General features: G+C 39.7%; 1 protein-coding gene across 6 annotated transcripts in view; it reads left to right on the top strand.

Moving 5' to 3' along the window:
- The window catches only part of htt (huntingtin), a 39296-nt gene extending 31976 nt beyond the window's left edge, over nt 1–7320 (top strand). For 4 of the 6 annotated variants that reach the window (XM_033624314.2, XM_033624310.2, XM_033624309.2 and 1 more), the window contains 4 exons: nt 264–483; nt 3513–3675; nt 4358–4518; nt 6639–7320. In XM_033624314.2, coding sequence (XP_033480205.1) covers nt 264–483; nt 3513–3675; nt 4358–4518; nt 6639–6852 — 758 coding nt within the window. In that variant the 3' untranslated portion in view covers nt 6853–7320. The remainder of the gene's footprint in view (nt 1–263; nt 484–3512; nt 3676–4357; nt 4519–6638) is intronic. The other 2 variants (XM_033624315.2, XM_033624312.2) reach the window with 1 other exon arrangement.
- Nucleotides 7321–13015: the final 5695 nt, after the last annotated feature.

Here is a 13015-nt window from a genome sequence, read left to right as displayed (position 1 = left end):
AAGCAAGCTGAAGCACATTCATGTCACAGGAGAGGATAATCTACTATGTAATGTACCCAGGAAACGTGGCATTGAAAATCTCTCCTAATACTTTAAGCACCAGTCACTTACAGAAAACCTACTTCTTAAGGCAGTGATTTGACTAAAGTTTCCACTTTTCAGTTTGAGGTCAACTAAATTCTGACTGTGATATCAGTGTCCCCACTCTAACCTCTCCCCCACTGGTTCAACCGGTGCCACCTCCCTCCCTCTCGTCCTCTCAGCGGTGCTTGCGTCGGGTTCCGACGTGACAGGGGTTAGAGGTCAGGTTGACTCTGGCTCTGCCGCAGCAGAGGCGATGGGCGTCACGGCAGGTCATATTGGTTTCTCCTCAGGCAAGGAGAAAGCCAGCCCTGCCACTCGCCCCGCCCACTCTGACCCTCAGGCTCCAGACAGCGAGTCGATCATTGTTGCCATGGAGAGGGTCTCTGTGCTCTTTGACAGGTAACACACACACTTGCACAGTACATTCTCCATTATACAAGAATGCACACAGTTCTATTCAGTAAAACATGATTGCCATGGGTCTGGAAAGTGCTTGGATTAAGAAAAATATATAATCAAGGCCTTAAAAGTGCTTTGATTTAGCTTACTGGAATCTCTGGGTTTGAGCCTGGTGCACTCTGTTATCTCAGAATTCACAAGATGATAAAATTTTTCTACATCCGGATGGCAGGGCCAAGCCACACTTTCTTTTTATATATCACTCTCCATGTAGGCTACAAGCATACAGCAATGAACTTGCATGCTCTCTGGTGGTGAGTTCATCAAGAAAATGAAGCATTTCAAATATAAACAGAGTGTCTGTGATATGGAGGCACCAACCAGGAAAAACCTACATTTGGACCTTCTCATGAATTGTGAGATTTCTGGTTATTTTGCTCATGTAACATGTCTTCTTAATGAACTCATGAAAATGTTATTTTTAATATAGATACAACACAGTAGACCAACTCACAGTGTTTACAATAACTTTGGGTAGAAAACCCCTGCGTCACATACATGAAATGAAACGGTGCTGAACAAACACTGCCTCAAGTGGTTAGTTTTCAGCCAACTAAAAAAAAAAAGGCCCCCTTAAAACATGTAGATCAGTTGAAGTGTACACTATATTTTAATATTTACAATGCTTTACCTTGCTGTCACAGCTCTGTCCAACTGGGAAACTGAAGCGGTTATATCAAAGCCACCAGACTCCATTGACAAAGTAACTTTACTTTGCAGAACACAGGAGTTGCTAGTCTACAGCTGCCTTGGTCACCTAGTGTGTGAGTAGAGAAAATATTCCAAATATAGCGTACACACAAATTGATGCATTTTTTTTAGGTGGCTAAAATGTGTACATTGGTAGATTTAGTTTATCAAATATGATAGCAAAGCAACATGGTACCAAGTAAGCACAGCAGAAAAGCCAGATAGGTCGGACCTAGTCTCGCCACCAGACAATCAGAGATCTCCGCCTTCTGATAGTCTGGGGACACTCCTTTCTAAAGTGTGTTTAACACACCGGCGAAAACGGCCGGCAACAAAGCAACGCCTCTTGCATTTTTGAAAAGGACATGCCTTCTTGGAAACGTGCGCTCCCCCTTTTCTCGTCCGCAAGGAAACAAACACACAGAGAGCTTGAAAATGGATGCCGAGAGATTTAACTCCGTTTTATCAAACGTGTGCTCATCCGTGAAGAAAATATTTTTTTCCAGCGGATGTCTTAGTTACAACATGATTGAGCTAACTGGAGTAGTTTCATGTCGTATCCGACAACGGGAGGCTTTTAACAGATGACGTCCTGATGTTAGCTTTGCTGTTGCTGTTAGCTGTCCCTGTCAGCTGCAGCCACTGATGCTTTCTAGACATCGTGATTTCCCAAAACTGAATAAATACCACACATAGCAACACAAAACTGCTTTGCTAGCTCAATCATGTTGTAACCAAGATATCCGCTGGAAAAGATATTTTTTTCACGGACCGTTTAATGAGTTATTACCTATTACAGACATCGCTAACGGCTAACAGGGCTAACAGCTAACGTTAGCCCAGCTAAACGTGCACACAGAAATAGTAATGTTTGTTCAATCATTGTGTTTATAGACTTTACAAACATCGGATTAGTCCAAACGGTGATACAGTGATGTGAAAAATTTGATATATAGGCTATATATATATATATATATATATATATATATATATATATATATATATATATATATATATATATGGCGAGAATGTGTCACCGCAAACGCGACAAACATCCACTAACTTTGACGGCGTTTTCTGCGAGCACGGCTGAGTCATTTTGTACCGCTACACGTGTTTCTAGTGGGACTATGTTTACAAGCACATGAGTTCAGCGAGCCACCGAAGGACCGCCCTGCAGATTTACTATTGGTTCTGCAACGTAGGGAGTTTTTTTAAACTCTGAAACTGTATCCGACCATCTAAACACAAAATCAGGGAGAAAGTCATCAGTCTTTAGTTAAGCAAAGCGTCTAAAGACTGACTTGTGAGTCTAGGTCGGACCACAGTTTTTAACTATATATCTTCAAACAGTTATGGCTGAAAATGGCAACAAAAATAAATAGTTGTGTTGTTTTCACACCTCTCCACAATTCAAATCAGTTGGTAGTTGTCTATCCAAAAGTGCTTGTTGTTAGTGAGACATCATGGTCATTCAGTCTATATGACAAAAATTCCACAAATCTATCAAATGTTGCCCTTTTTGAGTGATGTATAAGTTCCACAATATTTGACATAACCATAAAGTAATAAGGATGGTTGAAATGCTTGTTTTCTTCTGATTAATCATATCATATGTAAAAATTCTGATTTGTTTTATAGTGGTAAATATTGATGAAAAAAGAGGTGCACCAACAGCCAATCCATGGCCATTTTGAAAAATACATTTTACTTACACTCAAAATAATCTGATTCGTAATAGGTACAGCTACCTCACATACCCAGTCCTCAAAGAAATAGCCTTTTTTTATACTGTGAGGCATTAGAAAGAAAATTTAGCCAAAATGTTTTTCAGCACAGATCATATGTTTCTCAACATTAACTTTTAAAACAAGATTTATTTTCCCACCTTATTCCCGGTTGGTGCCTGCTCTTTTATTTCCATTTCCATCTAATTTAAGTAAGCCTTTCAAGCCTGTGTATAGTACTGTGCTGGGTTAGACTGGTACATGCTACCAACTATATGCATTATTGCATATGCATTGAGGTAATTTGTCCTCAAAGTGCTTGAAAAGTCCTTGAAATATATCATTACATAAAAGTGGCAACCCTGTAAACAAAAAACAACATACACTTGACTCCAACATTTTTAGCTTTCTTCATTTATCTTGGACCTCTGCAGGTTTGTGGCACCCAAAATAATTTTACAGTGGCAGCTGATGTATGTTTTGACAAGTAGTAACAGTACGTGTTTTATCTCCCATCACCATCATGTCCTCTTTGGGCTTTCCTGTTTGTAGGATCCGGAAAGGTTTACCCAGCGAGGCTCGGGTGGTGTCCAGGATTCTGCCCCAGTTTCTGGACGACTTCTTCCCCCCACAGGACGTCATGAACAAGGTCATCGGAGAGTTCCTGTCCAATCAGCAACCTTACCCACAATTCATGGCCACTGTCGTCTACAAGGTCAGCAGCGGGACATGAGTCGTGCAAATGAGAAAGAAAATCACTCAGCCATTTAATGCTGAACAATAACAAGATTAGAAACTTAATAGCATTCTGTACATGAGGCTCACAGGGGATCTTATTATTTTATTCATTATTTGTTTTGTCAAATCAAATTCCCTGACTGCAGAGAGTTGTGGTGGTGGTTTTTATTCCCTTTCTGGCAATTTGCTTCTTACAAGGAGCATTTCAGAGAATTTCAGTGAAGTCCAGTCTCAGTGAAGTTGTTACTTGGTACTCTGTTGTTATCGCCCCTGCCAGCTCCTTTTGTTGTCCAAACAGACAATAAGTTGTCAAGACAACATCAAGCTGGAGCAAAGACAGTGTGTTCCTTTTGTTGTCCAGGAATCTAAAATAAAGAATAAATGAGATCTGTGCGGTCAGTAGAAATTGGAGTACAGCAAAGTATGAGCAGCAATGCTTAAACCTAAATGTTGAAGTGTCTGATTTTTGCATTCTTAGTAGTTGTTTTGAGATCTTGTGTTTTTGGAAAACGCAACCTCTGTGTCTGCCTCTGTGTGCTGCATTTATTGTTGCCAGGCTTCAAAAACAAACCCAAGTTAGATCTCTTTTTCCTGTAGTAATCTCCATATGTTTGTCTGATTCCTCTCTACCTCTCCCTCTGCTCTGCACCCATCCTTAGGTTTTCCAGACACTCCATGCCACAGGCCAGTCTTCCATGGTGCGAGACTGGGTGCTGCTGTCGTTGTCCAACTTCACTCAGAGGACACCAGTGGCCATGGCCATGTGGAGCCTCTCCTGTTTCTTTGTTTCTGCTTCTACGTCCCAGTGGATCTCAGCCCTGTATCCTTACATGATATGAAACCCATGAGCAGGACACTGACTGGGTTTTTGCATAGAAATGGCATTAATAGAATAGTTTGATGTGGTCATTTGACTAGTTAAACAGAAAATGGTGCTTGTTGTTGACAACATGCACAAGTCTGCCGTGAGGTGTGTTACCCTCAGTAGTTTGAGCACTAAATTTTGGCCTGCTGCTGACTATTAAGTGATGGGCAGTGATAAGTGAGAGACAGAGACTGCAGGGATAAACAGCAAGTAGATCAGCTTAATTTTACATCTAACTTTAGTTTTGGACCAAACCAGAGTTGGTGGTTGTTGGAATAGTGGACTAAATAGATGACTAAAAGACTAACCAAGATACACTGCCTGGCCAAAAAAAAAGTCGCCACCTGGATTTAACTAAGCAAATAGGTACGAGCCTCCTATTGGATAATTACTGCATGGGCGATTATCTTTCAGCTGGCAACAAGTTATTTAACCCCAACTGGTGCAATGAGTTGCTTCTCATTTCCTAAACAACCATGTCGAAAGACACATCCCGTGGTCGTGGAAAAGATGTTAGTCTGTTTGAGAAGGGTCAAATCATTGGCATGCATCAAGCAGAGAAAACATCTAAGGAGATTGCAGAAACTACTAAAATTGGGTTAAGAACTGTCCAACGCATTATTAAAAACTGGAAGGATAGTGGGGACCCATCGTCTTCGAGGAAGAAATGTGGCCGGAAAAAAATCCTCAATGATCGTGATCGGCGATCACTTAAATGTTTGGTGAGATCAAATCAAAGAAAAACAACAGTAGAACTCAGGGCTATGTTTAATAATGAAAGTAAGAGCATTTCCACACGCACAATGCGAAGGGAACTCAAGGGATTGGGACTGAACAGCTGTGTAGCCTTAAGAAAACCACTAATCACTGAGGCTAACCGGAAAAAAGGCTTCAATTTGCTAGGGAGCATAAAGATTGGACTCTGGAGCAATGGAAGAAGGTCATGTGGTCTGATGAGTCCAGATTTACCCTGTTCCAGAGTGATGGGCGCATCAGGGTAAGAAGAGAGGCAGATGAAGTGATGCACCCATCATGCCTAGTGCCTACTGTACAAGCCTGTGGGGGCAGTGTTATGATCTGGGGTTGCTGCAGTTGGTCAGGTCTAGGTTCAGCAACAGTATGTGCTCAAAGAATGAGGTCAGCTGACTACCTGAATATACTGTGAATGACCAGGTTATTCCATCAATGGATTTTTTCTTCCCTGATGGCACGGGCATATTCCAAGATGACAATGCCAGGATTCATCGGGCTCAAATTGTAAAAGACTGGTTCAGGGAGCATTAGACATCATTTTCACACATGGATTGGCCACCACAGAGTCCAGACCTTAACCCCATTGAGAATCTTTGGGATGTGCTGGAGAAGGCTTTGCGCAGCGGTCAGACTCTACCATCATCAATGCAAGATCTTGGTGAAAAATTAATGCAACACTGGATGGAAATAAATCTTGTGACATTGCAGAAGCTTATCGAAACAATGCCACAGCGAATGCGTGCCGTAATCAAAGCTAAAGGCGGTCCAACGAAATATTAAGAGTGTATGACCTTTTTTTTTGGTGGTGACTTTTTTTTTGGCCAGGCAGTGTAATTTGGTGATTTTTATTTTGTTTCTGTTGAGTTTAAAAAGTCTTTCAGGATGAGTTAACACAGCAATTATGCAAATGTTAGTCCTAGTTCAGTGAAAGAGAAATTTGGTTTGGTGTATGGGTGTAATTTTCTGTTTAATAAGGTAAATAGGTATAAGAATATTTCCTTTCCTTGTAGTGATTTATTAGATACGTATGAAGGAAGTAAAGTCTCTGCTCGAACACATCTTCAGGCTGGAGCTACAAGAGCTGTAATGTGAATCCAACAATCCTTTATTTCTCTCTAGCAGCAAGGCAACCGAGAGAGTGCACAAAGAAGCCTCTGCATGCTTTGCACTGCTACGCCTTTGGTCGTTTGGTTGTTACTCTGACTTGCCGCAAGTTGCTTTGTTTATATATGTATTTATGTATGTAGGGATGTACAGCAGTTTAAATGTACATCTTACCAAACAGCGTGGTCTGTTGTCCTTAACCCCCTTCCCTCAACCAGACTGCCACACGTGATCAGCCGTATGGGCTCCAGTGAGGTGGTGGACGTCAATCTGTTCTGCCTGGTGGCCATGGATTTCTACCGGCACCAGATTGACGAGGAGCTGGACCGCAGAGCTTTCCAGTCTGTCTTTGAGACTGTGGCCTCACCAGGCAGCCCTTATTACCAGCTGCTGGGCTGTCTGCAGTCAATCCACCAGGACACATCGCTCTGAGGGCCACGGATGAGACGGACATGAAGGCAGAGAGAGAGAGAGGCCAGGGGGAATGAAGCATGGGGAGAGAAGTGGATTAGAGTGAGAAATGTGGTAGGGCGAGAAATTAGATCTCCACGTACGTCTCCCCCTTGAGTTGCGACAGAAGGGAAGAACAGAATGTGTCATTAGAAAAATCTACTGTAGCCTCATCCCTTTCCCTCCTTTACACTGATGTGAGTACAACTACTGAATGATGAATTCAGTGGGGTGAGCGTAAGGAACAAACCAAGGGGAGATCTGAATCCATGTCAGTTTAGGGTGTGTGTTAATTATACCAAGACTACGAAGGACACTGGCTGCAAAACCTTCAAACTGAGGTTCTCCCTACGACCACATTCCCCCCCACAGACCATTCCTCCAGGCGAATGACAGCACCTTCAGCACCTCCTACTCAGCACCTTGATTAAAACCACATAAAAAAAAAAATAACACCTATCAAACACAAAATTGGATTTGTTTATTTTCCTGTGAGGACTTGCTTGAGTATTGTGATGTCAGTAAAGTAAAATAGAGAAAAAAAAAATAGAAAATGCAAAGTATTTACTATATTTAAAGTTTCAATGCATCTATTTTTCAGTGCGTTTTGTTAAAGAGTGCTACAGGTCTGGTTAGGACACTGACAACGGGCTGACACTTAAGGGTCGAAAATGCCTGCTTAATGTTGTGAATTAGTATCTTTGAAGACCTTTTTTATATTTAAGTTACTTGTGGTCGTTCTCTGACACACATGAGTCAAACAGTAAATATTTTATGTGTAAGAATGATCACTAATAGCCATATATAGTCCCGTCCCGACCCCCATCCCCCCCCCACATGACAAAGAAGCAGGGGATGGATTTTGTGATTTGTGGCTGCAGAAAGGGCAACTTGATTGCACTCATTACAGCAAGTTGCTTCAATTTCTGTGTCTGTGCAGTGGCCTGTTCTGGATGTTATTTTGAGTGGACAAAAATTAGACGGGTATATGCTGGGAAGTGTAAAAAACAAAACAAAACATAATACATACTTTTAACTGTCAAAGGGCCCGTATACCAACATGTGAGACGGTGTAAACTGTCAAGCAAGAAAAAATACCAAAATTGCAGTGATGTTGTCTTCTCTTTTTTAATCAGTAGCAGAGGGAAACATTTCCTCTTATTATTTTTTATCACAGTCCTTATATCTGTCTAGTCCTTTTTTAAAAACTTGCATTCAAGTCTCGTACGCTCTCCCGTGCACCTGAACGATTCCACCTTTCCATTTCTTGTACTTTTTTTAATTCTCAGGATGTAAGATGTGACTATTGTAATAAGACTGGAAGTCATTTACAGTCATCTTTAAATGGAGTTCGTATCTTGTTAAAAAAAAAAAAAAAAAAAGTAACTGTAAAGTAATATGAAAGCCATGGTGCATGATAAAATAAGAACTGTGTAAAGATGAGAGATTCTCAATAGACAGTAAGATAATGTGATTTCTTCTCAGTCTGTCTGTCTACACACATACACACGATCAGAAAATGAGAAATCAGTGACTCAGCAGACCGCAGAATGCAGAAAGCTCCGAGCTTATAGTATTTTATTGAAGACTTGACCTTGAGTTGCCTGGGAGTGTGCTGGGCGGCGTTACTCTGTACATACACTTGCCTTAGATAAAGACTGAATATATGTATGTCCTGTACACTGAAAGCTTGAAAGCATGCTTAGCATTACTGCTATTTTTCTTGCATAGTCCTTAATACTGTATTTCCGTGGGTACAGTTGCCATGACTGTTGTGTGGGAGAGATGCAACACAATCCAAAGGGAGCCTTGTAACCTTAGCGACCAACAGCAGCTTTGACAAATCAACAGACAAGGAAGTGTAGCGTAGTTATACCACGTGACAGCACGAGTTTTTTTTTTTTTTTTTGTATTTGTTTTTTTTTTGAGCTTTAAGTATTTTGTCTCAGTTAAAGATTGATAAATATTTCATCGTTCATTGTGTTTGTGCAGAATATTAAACATCTAGCACTTAAAAACACTTGAAGTTAGGCGCTTTCTTGATATGCAATGAGTCCTGCAGTACATAAAAGTAAAAACATCACAGTGATTTGTATGCTAAATATGTCACCACTTTCCAACCTTCAGAGCAATGTGACTGGCTTCTTTTTGATGATCATGTTAAAGATAATGCGTTCACACAATAAATGACTCTGCAGCTGTCATTAAAATTCCATTGTGAGGCCTCCCTTTAGCAGATAAATGAGCCTAAATGAGTCCTGCTTTTCTCAGAAGATCAACAGCATTTTCTAAGTCAGTGTGTGTAGTGAAAAAAAAGAGGATGACAAAAAAGCTTTTCTGCGCTACTGTTCAAGGAAATAATTCAAAAACAGGACAGAAAAAAATCTTTTCATGTCGGCTTAGTATCTTCTCCAGGCAGAAGGAGAGCAAGAGACTGACTGGGGCCCCCTGCAGGGGGTAATACGATTACCCAGAAATCTTTTGTGGTTTGGAGAGGTGGGCGTGGAGGTCATGGACAAAGGTCATGTTCAACAGATTTAACATGCTTCCTTGAAGACTTCATTTTTTCTTCCACTTTAAGAATCAGTAACTCAGAATATATTCCTTCTTTGCCGATTTGAGAATCACTGCAGTTACATTTTCTCTTACATGCCCTACAACATTGACTGTGTTTGCAATTAGCATCTTGGCTTCTAAAGAATACCTCTTTTTTTTCCCCTCTCTAGAAAACACAGTCGCCACAGCTGTGATTTACGTGATTCTGAAGGTGGTTATAGAAGACGTACAGACTGCACATGATGTGATTCCCCTTTATCTAGATTCTGGATCCTGAACAGGACCATGGAGCCTCTGTCATATTTTTGGTTTTGTTTTGTTTTTTCCTTTTTTACAATTGCCTGTAAAAAATGAAGAGATTGTGTATTTCAGTTCATTTTAATATTTTAAAGAGATTAATCACTGCATATGGTCTGTTGTAGAAATGAATAAATTATTTAAAGATGTTAAACCTGTGTGACGTTTGTGAATAGTATGACTTCATGTAGGTGAGTTGTAAATTCACCTTAACCACTAAGAGTGGCACAATTTAAAGTGGTAAATGTAAGGATACGACCATTACAGCGTTCTGCCACGCTGTGCCTTGTCTTCCAAGCTGTTGCCAGCCAACTCTGATTAGCCACAGAGGCAACAAATGGTCAAGGTGACAGAAAATACTTAATTTATCAACATGTGCTCATTTAAAGGTCCAATGCGTCATTTGAAACCTGTTATCTGACCTTAAACTGACTCTTACCTGACCTCTGACGTGATCAAATTATTACGTTGTACCATTTCCTTCTGTCAGCCAGGCTGTAATTCCCTTTTGTAGTCTACACACTATAAAAACATATGTTGCACTTGTTTTACAATGCCCATTAAGATGGGTGGTTCATGATTAAAAGGTATTAACAGGATTAGCAGACAGCTGCCATATGGTTCATGAAGCACTGGGCTGAAATCATGATGGCACAGGTATTAAGCAAACTGTACATGGCAAATGTTTTTTATGGTACTTATGATACTTGAGAGGTTTATCATGTCACCTGTATGAATTACACTAAGAATTTTACATCATAATACACGATAAAAACTACAACATTGAACATCAGATAAAGTTGAACAGGTCACAGTTTGGGAAAGAAAGTTAAATACATCCCAACAATGTTTTAGATCATCTCATTTCAACTCTATATTCCAAAAGTGCATTAACTTTTTTTAAGCTTTTTTACTCTGGTTTGCAATTGTGAACATTTTTCACATGCACACGTGACACTTGGACATGCAGGTGTCTTGCTAAAGTAGATTTCTTTAGTTTATTTCACTGGCATAAAGAATCAAATGTTTTACTTTTAAGTGTTGGGTGGAGCTCCTCCTTGCTGTCTTGTGTTGATTCCTTTCGAGGTGTACAACAGTGTTAGCTGTACAATTTAAGGAGCTTTTCCTATTTATTAACATTATTTTATTTATTTAACACAGGCGATTAATACATATAAAACACAAGACAATATGATGACTTGACAATATAACCTCACAAAAAAGGAAAAAAAGTTAATACAAATAAAAAAGACAAAATAAAACAAACACATCCCTCCTTCAGTAATTCAAATAATTTGCTTTACACTACTGGTAGACACTGAAATATACATATGACAGGTATAGCATATTTAGAGATAAATGTAGTCCCAATCTTCACTGGCACTTTTTTTTTCATTTCATGTTTAGTTGTGCTATGTTTGTGACCGTTTGTAGCATTTTTCCCCCCAGAAATTTGCTTTGAAATGCATTTTTTGGAAACTGAAATCTTGATTGAGCTTTATTTATGTGTTTATTGTTGTTCCAGTAACAAAAAGACAACAAATAATGGCAGTAATGATATGACATTAAATCAAGTGTACAAAAGATAAAAAGGACTAGGGTTGCAATGAGATTTTCATAGGATAACCATCTTAGAAAATATCACTGTATCACGGTATGTGGTATCACAATTATTATTATTATCAGGTACAATGATCCTTTTAGGGAATTAAAACAGAAGGGTTTTTTGGTTGGACAAATGCTTTATTATAAGTGGGACTTAAAACTGTTTTTTAAAAGTCTGACAGGCAGTAAAAGAAGGAAGGAGATGCACACATGCAATTGAGATTCTCTGTCCAGTCTTTTTAATATCCTGTATACCTTAGCAAATATATATGGTATGATAACAGACATTTCCATACCATGGTTTTACGGTATACTGCTGCAACCCTAAAACATACATAAGGAGGGGAAAATATATATGGAAAATTAGTTGTAAAATAACCTTGTATGCACAAACCTAACTAAATGGATACACAGAAGTGGTGTTTACAGTTGTAAGCAATGAAGGCTCATGATAACAGGGGTATATGAGTGTAACTGGTGATGATTCTTGGTGAAAAAGGGCAGTAAAGACAGTTGAAGACCGCACAAAACAAGATATAGCCTAGACCAGTGGTTCTGAAATGGTGTGCTGTGATGCAAATCCAGGTGTGCCATTGTATTTTTTTTTTGTGATAACCACACATTATGGCTGCAATATTCAACCGGACCTATACAAAAAGTTACGGATTCATTTTTAATTGACTGTATCAGTATGTTGTGCAGACCCATTTCCTAATAAAGAGGCAAACTGTACCTAAAAATTTTTTTTAATTTAATTTAATTTAAAAAACCTTTACGGGGAAACCAATTTGTCGCCATCCACGTGTGGGAATAAGTTTCACATTATTTCCATGTAAAAAGAATGTGTTATTGGTGCTTTGCTGTAATTTTAAAACATTTAACATGAATTCTTGACTCGGACATATTTCATGTGTAATAGTTGGTTGTCAATTATTATTTGATATTAGTAAATAAAAACAAACATTTATGTGGTGATAACAGTGATAACACACCTTATAGAGGCTATTGTGCACAGTCACAGTATCAGAGGAGATAATGTGGCCTATATGAACTTTTAAAGTGTATTTTCTTGCATTATCTTTAGTGTTTGAAGTCTCCCCCTCTGATCTGACCACCCCCTCCTCTGCCCACTCTAAACACACCTCCCTCTCCTCCAGTCCTCCTCCTCTTAAGGCTACTTCGCCAGATGGTGCAGCCTTTTCTTTTGTTTACCCATCGTCCCTGAGTTTACTTTACTAACCCTTAGCTACTAAACTATGGACACTGCCCGGGCAGCATCACCGTCGGACACCGACAAGTAAGTCGTTTGTCTTTTTTAACTTCCCGCTGAGTGAACCCGCGACACCGAACATCTTTGTCGGAACATAAAAAAAAGAAGACCTGCATCCACCTTTTACTTAGCTATCCCTGCTTTACAACTCAGACGTATTGTGGCCAGCTGTTGTCGTTTGCTGTCTCGCTACGTGAGGGTGAACTACAAATACATACTTGGGTCCTGCTTTTTAATAATATTCCCAAAAAATTAATTACAGTAGCAGACATGGAGGGCCGCTCTTGTGATGCTGACTTTTGACACCTGTGGAATAGGCGACTGTTGATACTTTTATTTGTGATTTCTCAAACTAACTTTTGTCAATTTATCCACATAACTGTCCGCCGCCTGACTGACAACTCGGGAAACCAATGA

This window comes from Epinephelus lanceolatus, chromosome 3, assembly GCF_041903045.1.
Source record: "Epinephelus lanceolatus isolate andai-2023 chromosome 3, ASM4190304v1, whole genome shotgun sequence".
Lineage (NCBI taxonomy): Eukaryota > Metazoa > Chordata > Actinopteri > Perciformes > Serranidae > Epinephelus > Epinephelus lanceolatus.
This window is presented reverse-complemented; position numbering and strand designations above follow the sequence as displayed.